Source organism: Microtus ochrogaster, linkage group LG3 (genome assembly GCF_000317375.1).
Source record: "Microtus ochrogaster isolate Prairie Vole_2 linkage group LG3, MicOch1.0, whole genome shotgun sequence".
NCBI lineage: Eukaryota > Metazoa > Chordata > Mammalia > Rodentia > Cricetidae > Microtus > Microtus ochrogaster.
The window spans coordinates 2,549,829-2,562,357 of NC_022029.1; the positions used below are offsets into that span (position 1 = coordinate 2,549,829).

Consider the following 12,529-nt stretch of genomic DNA (forward strand, 5'->3'; position numbering starts at 1 on the left):
TTGGATGAAGCGGAACGTGCAGGGAAGGAGTTGGAGACGTAGAGAAGTGGGGCACGTGACTATGGAAACATAAACGCGTTTATTTAATGAACCCATAGGAACTTATTTTCTCTTTCCAAAGTGTCTTTGACAGTAGCACTGTCTCTTTCCAGTTTTGCCAGCCTCTCTTTCTTTAGGTTGTAGTTGAGGATCAAAAATTGTAGACCTGGAACTTGAATCATAGTCCTGGCTGATCTCAGACTCACAGAGATCCTCCTCTTGAGTGTCTGGATTACAGGTGTGTGCCACTACAGCCAGGCTCATATTTAGTGTTTTTAAAACTGGCTTTAAAATCTAAATCTTAATATTTGAACTTACCTTTAGACAGTTAAGATTGCAGTAGTGGACCAGCTCCATCAGCATGGTGCATTCCAAAATTCTTTGCCGTTTCTGGTTGAGTTAGTACTTTGCTTGGATGGTCAGGATTCCCAAGAAGCCCCTGCTGAGGTCTCTGAGCTGGCTGCCCAGACATTCGTGTGCTGGCACCATTGGCCCTCACCCACCAGTGGTTTTGTTTTACTCACCTCTAGGGGGCAGAAGTTTATCCCCTCTCTTTTTAAAGATTATTTTTTTCTACTCAAGCAGTCTTTAATGAAAACTGTATGAGACGCCCCTACCCCTGCATCTTCTCAATCGTTTCTTCCTTGTATTTGCCCTTCTCCTTTCCTACTTGTTGAGACTTGGCTTTCCTTTCCAGGATCTTCTTTCGGTCTTTGTCCAGCTTTAGCCTGGTGATCACCACCTTGCTGGGGTGGATGCCCACGTGGACAGTTGTGCCATTAGCCTTTTCCCACTGCACCCGTTCAATGTAGATGACGTATTTTTTCCTGTACACTTGGACCACTTTGCCAATCTGCTGGCCTTTGTAGTGTCCCCGGACAACCTGAACTTCATCATCCTTTGGAAAGGGGGGAAGACGTGATCTTCCTCCGAATCTGAGAAGGTGCATTGAAATGCCGTTTGCGGTTCTTGCTCCGGTCAGAAGTCATAAACGGATTGAACTTCATTTTGGCGGCTGCGATCCAGCGATGCCCGCAAGAGGAAAGAGGTCTATATGCCTCTTTTTAAAGATCTAAAATGGAATTGGGAGATAGAAATTTGTGTAGTACAGTGTAATTATATTGTTAGGCGCACAGTAATACCAGAATACTCAAGATTACCTATTCCTGAAATTGAATTTCTCTAGTTTGTCTCTCTCTTATTGAATCTGTTCTTTATTGTATGGAGTATAATTAGCTTATAGTTTTAATGCCTAGAAGTATTTTTCCTTTTGTAATCTTTCTCATTGTAGATTGTTTTCTGGTCACATTCGTATTTATACACAGGAGTTTAGTTTCATGAGATGAATGTTAATGAAGTCACACTTTGTCTTTTGTGGTCAGGTACAATCTCCTTTGTCTTTCTGCTTTCTGTATTCCTAGTAGAGAAATGGAAAATCAGGACTTTATAAATACCTGGTTGTCAAATTAATCAAACCTCATGTTCAAAAACAATTGATTTTGAACCCAGGTAAGTGTCAGTTCTTTGAGATTCTAATCTAAATATTTCCAAGCACCAGGTGATAGTGACAAGTTCTTGATTTCTTTGTGAGGTAATCTGCCATAGAACACTTGGAATTAATTATACTATTTAACCCTAGAGTGTTTTATTGCTGTCACTAGTACTACCAAAATAATCAAAAGAAAATAATAGTAAAAATTATTTTAAAAACCCCAAACTTCTGATCTTTCTCCTGGAGAGAGCTAGGGGCATTACTAGTTTTAGCCATTGCTTTATGGTGTTTGTTTTTAGGGTATGGGAGTAACCCAGGTTGTTTCCATGTAGCCATTTGTATCCTGACAGACTCATATTCTACCTTGTTTCTCTTTGTGCCTCGTGATTATTTTCTCATGCCATTATTTTCCCCCTAAGCTTTGAAATAATTTTGGCTGTAAAAAAAAAAAAAAAAACGAATTCTTGGTTGTATAAGCTAGTAAAGCAGTAGTAGACTAATGGCTCATAGTGTTCATGTACTGAAGAAGAAACTGGAAACAGCAGGGTGGGAGTGATGGTCACTAAACTGTCTGCTTTCCTCTGGAAGTGCTCGTTCAGCACAGGGCCATTTATATAGGAAGTCAGCTTCTGAACTTGCTGTCAATACCATGTTTTTGGAAGATGAAATCAATATTTTATAGATGAAATTAAGAACGTGAAAAACAAATATGCTAACTGATGCACAATTAGTAAAAGCTCAGGTCAGAAATTGGGGTTCAACTGAAGATCTGAAAAGCAAAACAGCCAACCACTGGCTTTTACCTCGACCTCAGTCTGAAAATGATGATCCTGCCTCCAAGAATCTCAGAAGGAAACCATTCCTCTCTAGGACTGGGATTAAAGGTGCATGTCATTGTAGCTACTGGGATTAAAGGTGTGTGTTAGCATATTCTGGTCTGTAAGGACTGGTCTGGTCTGTGGGACTGTTTTACTCTTAGATCTTCAGGCAGGGCACTCAACTTTCCATTCCTTCAGAATTTTTTTTGCAGCCTCTTGTTTTAGTTCCTCATAGATGGCTATAAATGTGAAGGAGATGCCACCTGCCTTTTGAAAGGACTTCATGTGATACTTTTGTCCACACCCAGAGATTATTGTTTGATCTGCCTTATACCGTGTAGTCATTTTGTAATAGTTTTTCATGGAGTGAAGAATCCGTGTCCTTGATCCTGTGTGTGTAAATTAATTTTGTACACAAATGTCAAGTGACATTAACTTCCCAGTGCTCTTGTATTTACTTAGTGAGTACGTTTCCATAACCCTTAAACACAATTTATTGACTATATTTTATGACCTGATTAAAAAGACATTGTGTGTTACAGAATGAAGATGTGATTTTTCTCTTACTTTTCTTCTAGTTCATGGACAACTCCTTAAACACACCAGCACCTGTAGTAATATGAGTGGTGGGGCTGAGTCCCCAGCACCCCGGCCGCCTGCCCAGCTAGCTTATGCCCGAAATAACAACACACAAACTGTATTCATTTAAACACTGCTTGGCTCTTTAGCTCCAGCCCTTTTCTCGGCTAACTCTCGCACCTGGACTAGCCCATTTCTAATCATCTGTGTGTAGCACCCCAAGGTGCGCTTACCGGGAAGATTCTAGCCTACGTCCATCCTGGGTCGGAGCTTCATCGCGTGTGCCTCAGAGAGCAGAGCTCTCGCCTCTGCCCGCAGGAGTGGAGCATCATGTCTCTCTGAGGCGTCTGCCCCTAAGAGGAGAGCTGTCGAGTCTCTGACCTCACTTCCTCTTCCTCCCAGCGTCTGCTCCTCCCACCTATGTTCTAACCTATCAGGTCAAGCAGCTTCTTTATTAAATCAACCAATGACCTTCCTCCATCAAGCACCCCTCACAAAAATTATTTTAGATATTGTAAAAAGGCTCTAAGTAGTTTTAAAGATAAACTAGAGTCACCCTCTCACCTCCCTCTATTTCTTGTCCCCAGCCTGACATTTAAAGGAAATTATTTTGACAAAATTCAAAATCAGTTTAAGGAATATATCTAACCACTCAGGACAAAGCAGTATTTTGACATTTCTTTTGGTGGTTTTTAGATAAAGAAGAACTTATATTGAACATTTTATTGTGAAAAATTGAGCCATTACCAAAATTCATAAGCCATCATAGGAGTGGCATTAATAACAGATGTGTTAATTGAAACAAGTGATGGATACATGGTACAGACGGGGGGTGAAGAGACTATGGAACTTTTGAGAAATCTGTGTATTCCATAATTCTCTCCATTTAAAGTAGATTGTATTTAATTCTTTTTTCAAATGCACATTCTGTTTGCTTAAATCTACATCTGCTACTAGCTTTGAACATTGCCTGGAACGTATGTGCGGCTTGGCAGAAAGTCTCAATGTGAAAAGGAAAAGCACAGAATGAAGTTTGTCTTGCTAAATGCTCACAGGCTGTGAGTGCTCCTTGGCATCCTTTGGCGCTGCAGGGAGAGAGGCTTGTAATTGTTTTCTCAAAGTCCTCTCCAGCTACAGTGCCTGGACAGATAGGTGATGTCTATGCTCTGCGCTTTGACAATATGACAGTATTTGTTGAAATCACTGGTTTGTTTCAGGGCCATTGTATGGCTTTGCTTGTTTTTGAAAGCTGTTTGCATCTTCCGACTGAGTTTTTTTGCTGTGTAATGTGTGGTCCATTGCTGACTGTCTCCCTGCTTGTTCTGAGCCAGTGTTTGATGACAACTTAATCTTGACCCAAGTTTCAAAAAAATGTAATGTCTTGGGAGTCTGGTTTCACATTGCTTTGGTACCTAAAAGTCTTTGGTAGTAGCCTCACCACTTCTTACTGGCTGTTGATTTGGTAGAGTTACCTTGTGCATGAGAAGCCATGGTGACTTTTCTCTGTCTGCTGCACTTTGAGTCAGATGTCGATAACCACGTTCCCCAGCCAAGGCCTGTGAGTGAGGGACTGCCTACGTTTTAGAGTCAGAGTCTAAAGGCAAGTTAAAGTCAAGGCTGTGGTAGACCGCTTTTTTAAAACCTTTCCATGATTGCGATTAGCATGTTATAGTTATTTTGAGTTAGAATATGTGTAGGCCATTTGGGAAGTCAAACTAGTAAATGATTAGTCAGGGCTGGTGTCTTTTCTCATGCCTAGATGTATCCTTTCCCGTCCAGGCTCTACCTGTGGGTTTATTTTATATAATATTGCCATTAAGACAGTAGGCCTTTAAAGTGATTTTTAATTTTTAAAATTCAGGTTGTTTTGGTCTTCAGGAGTTCCTTAATAACACATCTGTGCAACTTCTTCTCCAATCTACTGGACAGACTAGTTTTTGTTTTCATTGTGCTACAGCTTTATTTGATATTTAGGTCATCCAACATAGTCAGCTGTTCCCATCCAGCAGTGAGGAACTGTTGCACAAGTGTCTCAGGCAGTAGGGGTAGTAGGGGTGCTTGCTGCTCAGCTGATGACCTGAGTTCAGTCCACATGACCTGAATTGTGGAGGAAGAGAGCCTTGACTTCCACATGCACATATATACACAATACACAGCCTTTAAAAATGGTATAAAAGAGGTGTTGCTTAAATGTGAGTGAGGAATTGGAGGTGAAGGGAGACCGTTAGTAATTCCGGAGTGATGATCCTCTCGTCCATGTGATGGGCTGCCAGAGCTGCTCCTGATGCAGCAGCCCAGTGTAAGGTGACGTTTACTTTCAGGGTTCTCTGATTTTAAAAGATAACAAAAAGCACTGGCATATTTATTTATTTATTTATTATCTTTTAAGAGAAGTTACTGGGCAGCCTAAGGGCAGTTGTAGCTCTGGGTATTTGAGTTCTCCCTGGAAAAGTGAAGGTGAGTGTATTAGTGCCAGACCTGGAGCAGCTACTAGTGTTGCCCCAGGTTCTCTGTTGCTCAAGAAGGCCTAGGCCTAGATAGTTAAGACGATGGTAGGGGTTGTCGTGATTTGTAAGGCTCGACCCTTATAATAATAAGCTGCTCATATTATGGCAACACCTCTCTTGTATCTGTGTATAGACTTTGTATTAGTAATCTGAGCTGGCTTAGTAATAACTACCAGCTTGCAACATTAATTTGCTGCTTGCTGCTTTTTTTCAGTTGGTTAGACATTTATTTGCCTTGCTTTTAAATAGTTAATTGCATTTTCTTCATTGTGTGGAGGAGCTAGGAGTGTGTAAGTGAGCGTCTGTGGAGATCAGAGGGCAGCTTAGAGGAGTCCATTGGTTCTCTTCTCACCCTGTGGGTCCCGGGGATAGAACTTAGGTGCCACCAGGCTTGGCAGCTGCTGCCCTTACCTGCTGAGCCAACTCTCCAGTCTGACTGTTTTATTTTTTTAAGCTAAGAATATTTTTAAAGGTTCTCCCCTAGACTTCTTATAATGAAATTCTAAGCCCTTCTCTTGAACATTATCATCAATTTTAAAAGTAGTCTCTTTTCTGAAGGATTTTCCTGTTGCTGTTGTTCCTTGGAAAATTCCCAGGAACCCCTAGCCATTAATTCAGAAGTGAATACCATTGGATGACTGCTTTTACTGCTTCTTTATTAAAGAGACATTTTCACCCAAGATGGAAGTCCGTGGACCAGCTTTGAGAAGTTGGCAGCTTGTAGTTTCGGTGGTCTGCATGAGTGCAGCGATTGCGAGTTATGGCTGTTTATTAGGGGCCCTTCTTCATTTTCTCTTGTTTCCTTTGGACTTGGCCTTCTTCCTTCTGTTGTGAGCCATTGTCTACATAGGAATGGCTAGATGTAAGCTAGGATTCAGTCATGTTTCCCAGAGCTGTGCACTATAACTTGGCCTCATCCACATACTTTGGGGCTTCTCTATTGAACTGTGGTTTATACCTCAGTGGATTCCATGCTCACCTTATCTGTTCACTGCTGGTGGACTAGCACAGCCACAAAAGCAGTGGTGTTAACTTAGCAGTCAGAATCCAAAATGGCCATTCTTGTTATTAACAGTGTAAAGCCTATTGTAATGGCCGTGCCACCTCTTCGTGATTGGTTTATTATGTCTCCACAGTGAGGTAAGTGGGTGCCAGCTACCGTGCTCTGAGTTGACGGATGGTGGGTGCTGGGAGTGTTGCTTTGGTCTTGAGGTTAGTGGTACTGTCCATCGCTTAGTTCTACTTAGTTTTAGCAACAAACTTTTTGGAAATTGGGTTGGGAGGAAGAAAAGCTAAGTGAGGAGATAAGGATCACATGTCTCTGTCCACATGAGAACAAGGACAGTCCTTAAATATCTGCAGATAGACTTGGTCCACATGACTATGTGTGAGCTCTGTGTGGTTCCTCTGCTTGCACATGGTAGGAGCATCAGCCTCTAAGTGGAATCCAAGTGACCTCTGCCTCAGCTTCACAGGAGAGCTACCTCACGTACACTAGAGAATAACCGCTATTGCTTCTGGCTGCACAGCCACAGACTTTGTAAAATGCAATGCATGTATTTAGTTGTGACTTGCTTTTGAGTTGAGGCTCTCTTTGTAGTCCAGGCTGGCCTCAAATTTGAGATAGGATCCCCCTTGCTTGCCCTTCTGAGTGGTGGAGGCATTTCAGCATATTATAACATGTGATTTCAGAATTCTGACATTTTGTTTTTGTTTGTTTGATTTTGGTTTTTTGAGGCAGGGTTTCTCTGGGTAGCTTTGGAGCCTGATCTGGAATTTGCTCTGTAGACTAGGCTGGCATTGAACTCACAGAGATCCGCCCGTCAATGCCTCCCAAGTGCTGGGATTAAAGGTGTGTGCCACCACTGCCTGGCAGGATTCTCAATTCTTAAAATTGAGTCATGAGCTCAGTCAGGATAGATAATGAAGTAACACTTTGTGCAGAATGGGCGAAGCACAGATTTTGTTGTAAAATTCCAGTGGACTGGAATGTTTTGTTTGTTCTCATGGTTTTGGGGTTTCTCCGTACGTCTCCGACTGGCCTGAAGGCTCACTACAGAGACCAAGATGATGTTCAAGTCAGCAGTCGATCCTCTTGTCTCTGCTTCCCCAGTGTTGGGATTACAGGCATGCAGTGCCCGCTCTAGAATTCCACAGAGCAGCCTTGTTCATCCACTGCCCATGCTCTTGGCATTTTCATTTTTATAGTCATAAAGATAGTTAGTGACTTGTGAAGGAATATGTTCAACCTCCAGAATCTCAGCATTCTCTGGTGGAAAGGTGGGCACATTGTTCCTTTGTTCCTGCCGTGATAAATAATCAGCGTTCCTACTCTTAGTCCCTAGATTTAGTTATGCACCCAGTAGCCCTGGGGCTTATGTCTCTGGCTCTTTGGGTTTAGAGAAGAACTTCATCCTTATTGGTCTTTTTGGAGGGCCTGTGGAATAGGGAAGAGTGAGGGGAGCTGGACACTGGAGTTTTGCTACTGATCTTAGAATTTTTTTAAACTCTGTGAGGTATTCTGAAAATGCTTTTGTAATATCCATTTTATCCAAGCTATTTGAGGGCAGTCTTAGTTAGCTTATAGACTTTTTTTTTCCAAAAAATGCTTTTTGATTTAAGTTGTAATGCATGCCTGCTTTAGCTAATAGACAAGTCATTGTTTATAATTAGCATATCCAATGAACAATGTGGAGCCCTAGCATTTTGACTGGGATAAGTTCTCAGATGTCTTTAGAAATGAAAAAACTAAAGATCAGAGACAGCAAGATCCCCACAGGGAAAATGTCAGAGCTGGCAGGGGCACTCTTTTTTCTTCTGCTCTTCCAAGTTGGTAGATGGCACTAAGGCTCAGCTACTCACTAACACATGTGTGGTGGATGCTGCTCTTGTACTAAGGCTCAGCCACTCATTGACACTGCTTTTCAAGTACTGATGTGGTGTTTGTTTTTTAATGGTATTTGTTGTTGACTATTTGATAATTCCTCCGTCTCCTCGTCACTTTCGTTTTAAAACAATCTAGCAAATTTCATTTTATCTCCCATTTTACTGATAGTATTAAGGTATTTATTTGTAAGTTAAATTTGATTAAAATTTGTCAAATAAGTTTATATTAAGAGTCTCATGCTAGAGACCAAAGGAATGGTTTGGGTTGTTGAGGGAGAATCTGTTAAGTTGGATGAAGGAATAGGATAGTGAGGTGTTTCTTACATCACAGAAAGAGAGAGTACTAAGACAAAAATACTTGATATAAGGTTATTGATTTGGTTGTAGCTTGCTAATTTACTTTTAAAAAAAGATTATTTAGGTAGCTATTGAACTGAGAGCCTTCCATGTTCTAGGAGGATGCTCTACCACTGAGCTTTCTCCAACCTCGTTGTGGTGCTTTTAACTGTGGTTTAGAATGTAACATGGGTTATAGGGCTTTGTTTTCACACATTATTTAGAAAATTGCAAAAGATACAGAATTTATAAAAGGTATAGCATATTATATACCTTCTTTGCCATACCCTTTACTTTTTTGTATGTATGTATGTATGTATGTATGTATGTATGTATGTATGTATGTATGTATGGGTACTTTGAGTATATGTGTGTATATGCACCTCTTGCATGCCTAGTGCACATGGAGGTAGAAGAGGGCATCCGATCCATGGAACTGAAGTTAATGGAGTTATGGATGGTTGTAAACCACCATGTGTGTGCTGGGAACTGAACAGAGGCCACCTACAGGAATAACAAGTGCTCTAAACTGCTGAGCCGTTACTCTAGCTCCTCCACCATACCCTTTAAATAGGAACAAAAGAAGTAGTCCAGCCAGAGAATAATGAATGAATGAGCTGACTTTGAAGAGAGTTGTTTGCATTTGTGTGCATCTTAACAACAGTACAGCATCCACCTCTTGCAGATTTACTGTGGAATGAAATTTGGTTCTTCCAAAGAGTGATGGGTGTATTGTGTTTGGGTCGTTTCTACAAGAGGTAGATGCTCTTTGACAAAAGTCTATTAATTTCTTTGCCTAATAACATGTTGGAAAACATTGTGATCTGAGTCTTGTTTGATTTTTCTTTTTTGAAACCATAGTGCTCTGATCAGAGGAATAGCAATAATAAATTTTTTTGGTAAAATTTGATTGTTTTGAAAATGAAGTTGTCAGGCTCAGTGTTAAGCAGTTATGGCTACTCTATGCAACCATACCTTCATTCTTCATTATAGAAATAGCTTGGCTAGTGTGTTGACCATAAAACTTTTCTCTATTTTATATTAAGTGTACATTGTTAGGATGTAATGTTTATTTTTAAAGATTTATTTTTATTGATATGTGTGTGCATGTTTGTATGCATGTGTGTATACACTCGCAGAGCGAAGAGGGTGTATAATTCTCCTTAGAGGTGAAGTTAGAGCCAGTTGTGAGCTACCGTGAATGCTGAGAGAGAACTAAATTCAGTTCTCTTAACCTTTGAGACATTTCTCCAGCTCTGTATTGCTTTTTAAAGGCATTTATTACTTTATGAATTTGTGCCTCTTTTTCTAGTACTACTACTTTAAATAAATAATATATATTATACTCATTAATTCAGCAAAAGGAAAAGTCATCACAACTTTTCCTTGTATATATGGTGATTAAAATACAACCAGTCTAATAAAAATCATCTACTAATACAAATGAATGCAAAGAGAAGAAAAGAGAATGTCTTTTTAAAAGTAAGTATATGCAGTAGGGGGCACTAGATGAAGGCAAAAATGAATTCTTATGTTGAAGCAGCTGTAGCCTGTGTCTGGTTCATATGTAAGTCGTGTGGTAATTGTTTTCCCTTAGTTTTCTTGATGGATTTAGTTCTTAGTTCCAAAAGTTACATGTGAAGGAGACAATAACTGCTCTCACCATTAATTCAGATGAAGCTATTGCACTCTAACACTTGTATACCTTTTCCTTATACATTTACTGTTTTTAGGGTTTTAGAAAAGAGAAGTATGAGCTACAATTAATAATTCCTTGTTTATAATAAGACATTAACTTTGTATTTCTAATACCTTTTGTATAAAATGTGATTTGTTAAATAACAAAAGGAAAAGACCAATTATTTGAAGTGATTTGAAAATGTTCTCTTTTTGTGTAAATGAAAAAGTCTTATTTTTAATGTTAGTGGCATCACTAAATGCTTTGCTTTTTGTTTGGTGAGCTTTGTATGAATTCCACTGCTGTGTCTTCTAGTTCAGTATCAGATGGAGATGATGCGAAGCCTTCGCCATGTGAACATCGATCACCTCCACGTGGGCTGGTACCAGTCCACGTACTACGGCTCGTTTGTTACCCGGGCGCTTCTGGACTCCCAGTTCAGCTACCAGCATGCCATTGAGGAATCTGTCGTCCTCATTTACGGTTAGTAGGAGGCTCCTTATTATTCTTTTCCTCCCTTAATATTATTACTGCTATTTTTGCTTTCTGTCTTTCTGCCTCTTGGAGCAGTGCTGGCAGGCCCTCTCAAGTAAATATCAGCCCCGTTCTGCAGCAGGCTCAGCAGCAGCTACGTCTAGACAGGGTTTCCTTCTTTCTGTTTATTTTTCTTGCTATCAGAGCCCTGATGTGTACGTTTTGGAATGCTGGAGTAGCTGCTTCATTTTTTTCCTCATCTCCCTCCCTCCTTGCAGGGGCTGGTGGAATGAGACCAGATGTCTAACAAACCCCGATTGCTGGCGTGTCTGGTTTTGTACGTGACTGACCAATCATAATACAGTGTGCCAAGTTTTCCTTTCCTTTCCTTTTTTTTTTTTTACCCTCTGACAGCAGCGTACAAAACCTGGACTGTTTCTTAGCACAAAGATTTTTTTCTTTTCGGCCTATTTAATGGTGTTTCCTCAAGCTCTCCAGACCAGATGTTCTGTGCTATATCAGAACCGTAGGCAATTTAACAGCTTTATAGCCTCCCCCTTCCCAAACACTCACAGTTTGCCATATCTGGCAGACTTGCATATAGTTTCCAGCTGAGAAGTAAATGTAACGTCCTGAGTATCTGTCAGAAAAAATACTAATGAATACGATCAATCTTATGAGCTGCCCTGAAATTGTTTCAGTGTGTTAGCAATTGGATTACAGGGAGAACAAGTTGTTAAAGGGCACTTAGATCGGCTGGAAACATTGCATCATCAGACCTTGATGAATTTTCCACTTGCTTCAATCTATTTTGGTTTTCATTTTATCACCTATTGCTAAAAGTTTCACTGTGTTGAATTTCAGACAACATTAATGTTGACATAGGTTTTAGGCAGGCGTTGGCACACCAGAGCCGTTATCATGCAGCAAGTGCTCAGCTCCCTTCCTTGCGGACTGTTTAAGCAGTCAGTTTTGACAAAAATTTGTTTTCTCTAAAACCGAAACGACAGTTTGTGATAACGCTTTGACATAGTGGTTTTGTTTTTACAGTCTGCCTAATGAAGAACCGTGAGCAGCACTCCCTGGGATGATGTGCTTTGTTCCCCGGCTGTTTGTTTTCAGTTTATTGACTGAAGGGCTATAGAAGTGTACACAGAGATTTTCTATGTTCAATATTCATGAGTATTTTCTCTTGTTTATGCAAGACCTATAGAACAGATCATACATTTAATTTTCAACAAGTTTTCTGGTTCTAGCTGAGGGATGGATTTGAAGGTATTCCACCTAGATTTTGACTCTTAGTTTTTGTTTTAAGGAGGAAGTTGTTCTGTTTTTAATCAGCTTCAAATTATGTACTGATTATTTATTTTGGTCTTCATATTTCAAAGCTTGTGTGATTAGTAACAGTGTCCTCAGAACTAGTACTGTACGAGCACTAACAGTGGCAAACTTCTCAGTAATACCTTTCTCTTTTTCCTTTTTGAGATCCCATAAAAACTGCCCAAGGGTCTCTCTCACTGAAGGCATACAGACTGACTCCTAAACTGATGGAAGTTTGTAAAGAGAAGGACTTTTCCCCTGAAGCGTAAGTGTTCCAGGCCCATGAGGCGTGCAGTAGAGGACTCTGTGTTTCTTCTAGAATTTCAGTTCGCCACATGTATTGAGTCCTCAGTTGGCCTATGATAATGCCATTACTGTGCGGATGAAAAGTTTTCTGCAT

General features: G+C 40.3%; 1 protein-coding gene and 1 pseudogene across 1 annotated transcript in view; one reads left to right on the forward strand and one right to left on the reverse strand.

The window, feature by feature from the left end:
* The window catches only part of Eif3h (eukaryotic translation initiation factor 3 subunit H), a 75,719-nt gene that overhangs the window by 53,386 nt on the left and 9,804 nt on the right, over positions 1–12,529 (forward strand). Inside the window, exons 3-4 of the mRNA XM_005360533.3 lie at positions 10,651–10,818; positions 12,295–12,394. Of these exons, the coding sequence (XP_005360590.1) occupies positions 10,651–10,818; positions 12,295–12,394 (268 nt within the window). The remainder of the gene's footprint in view (positions 1–10,650; positions 10,819–12,294; positions 12,395–12,529) is intronic.
* LOC106144145 lies at positions 653–1,046 on the reverse strand (annotated as a pseudogene).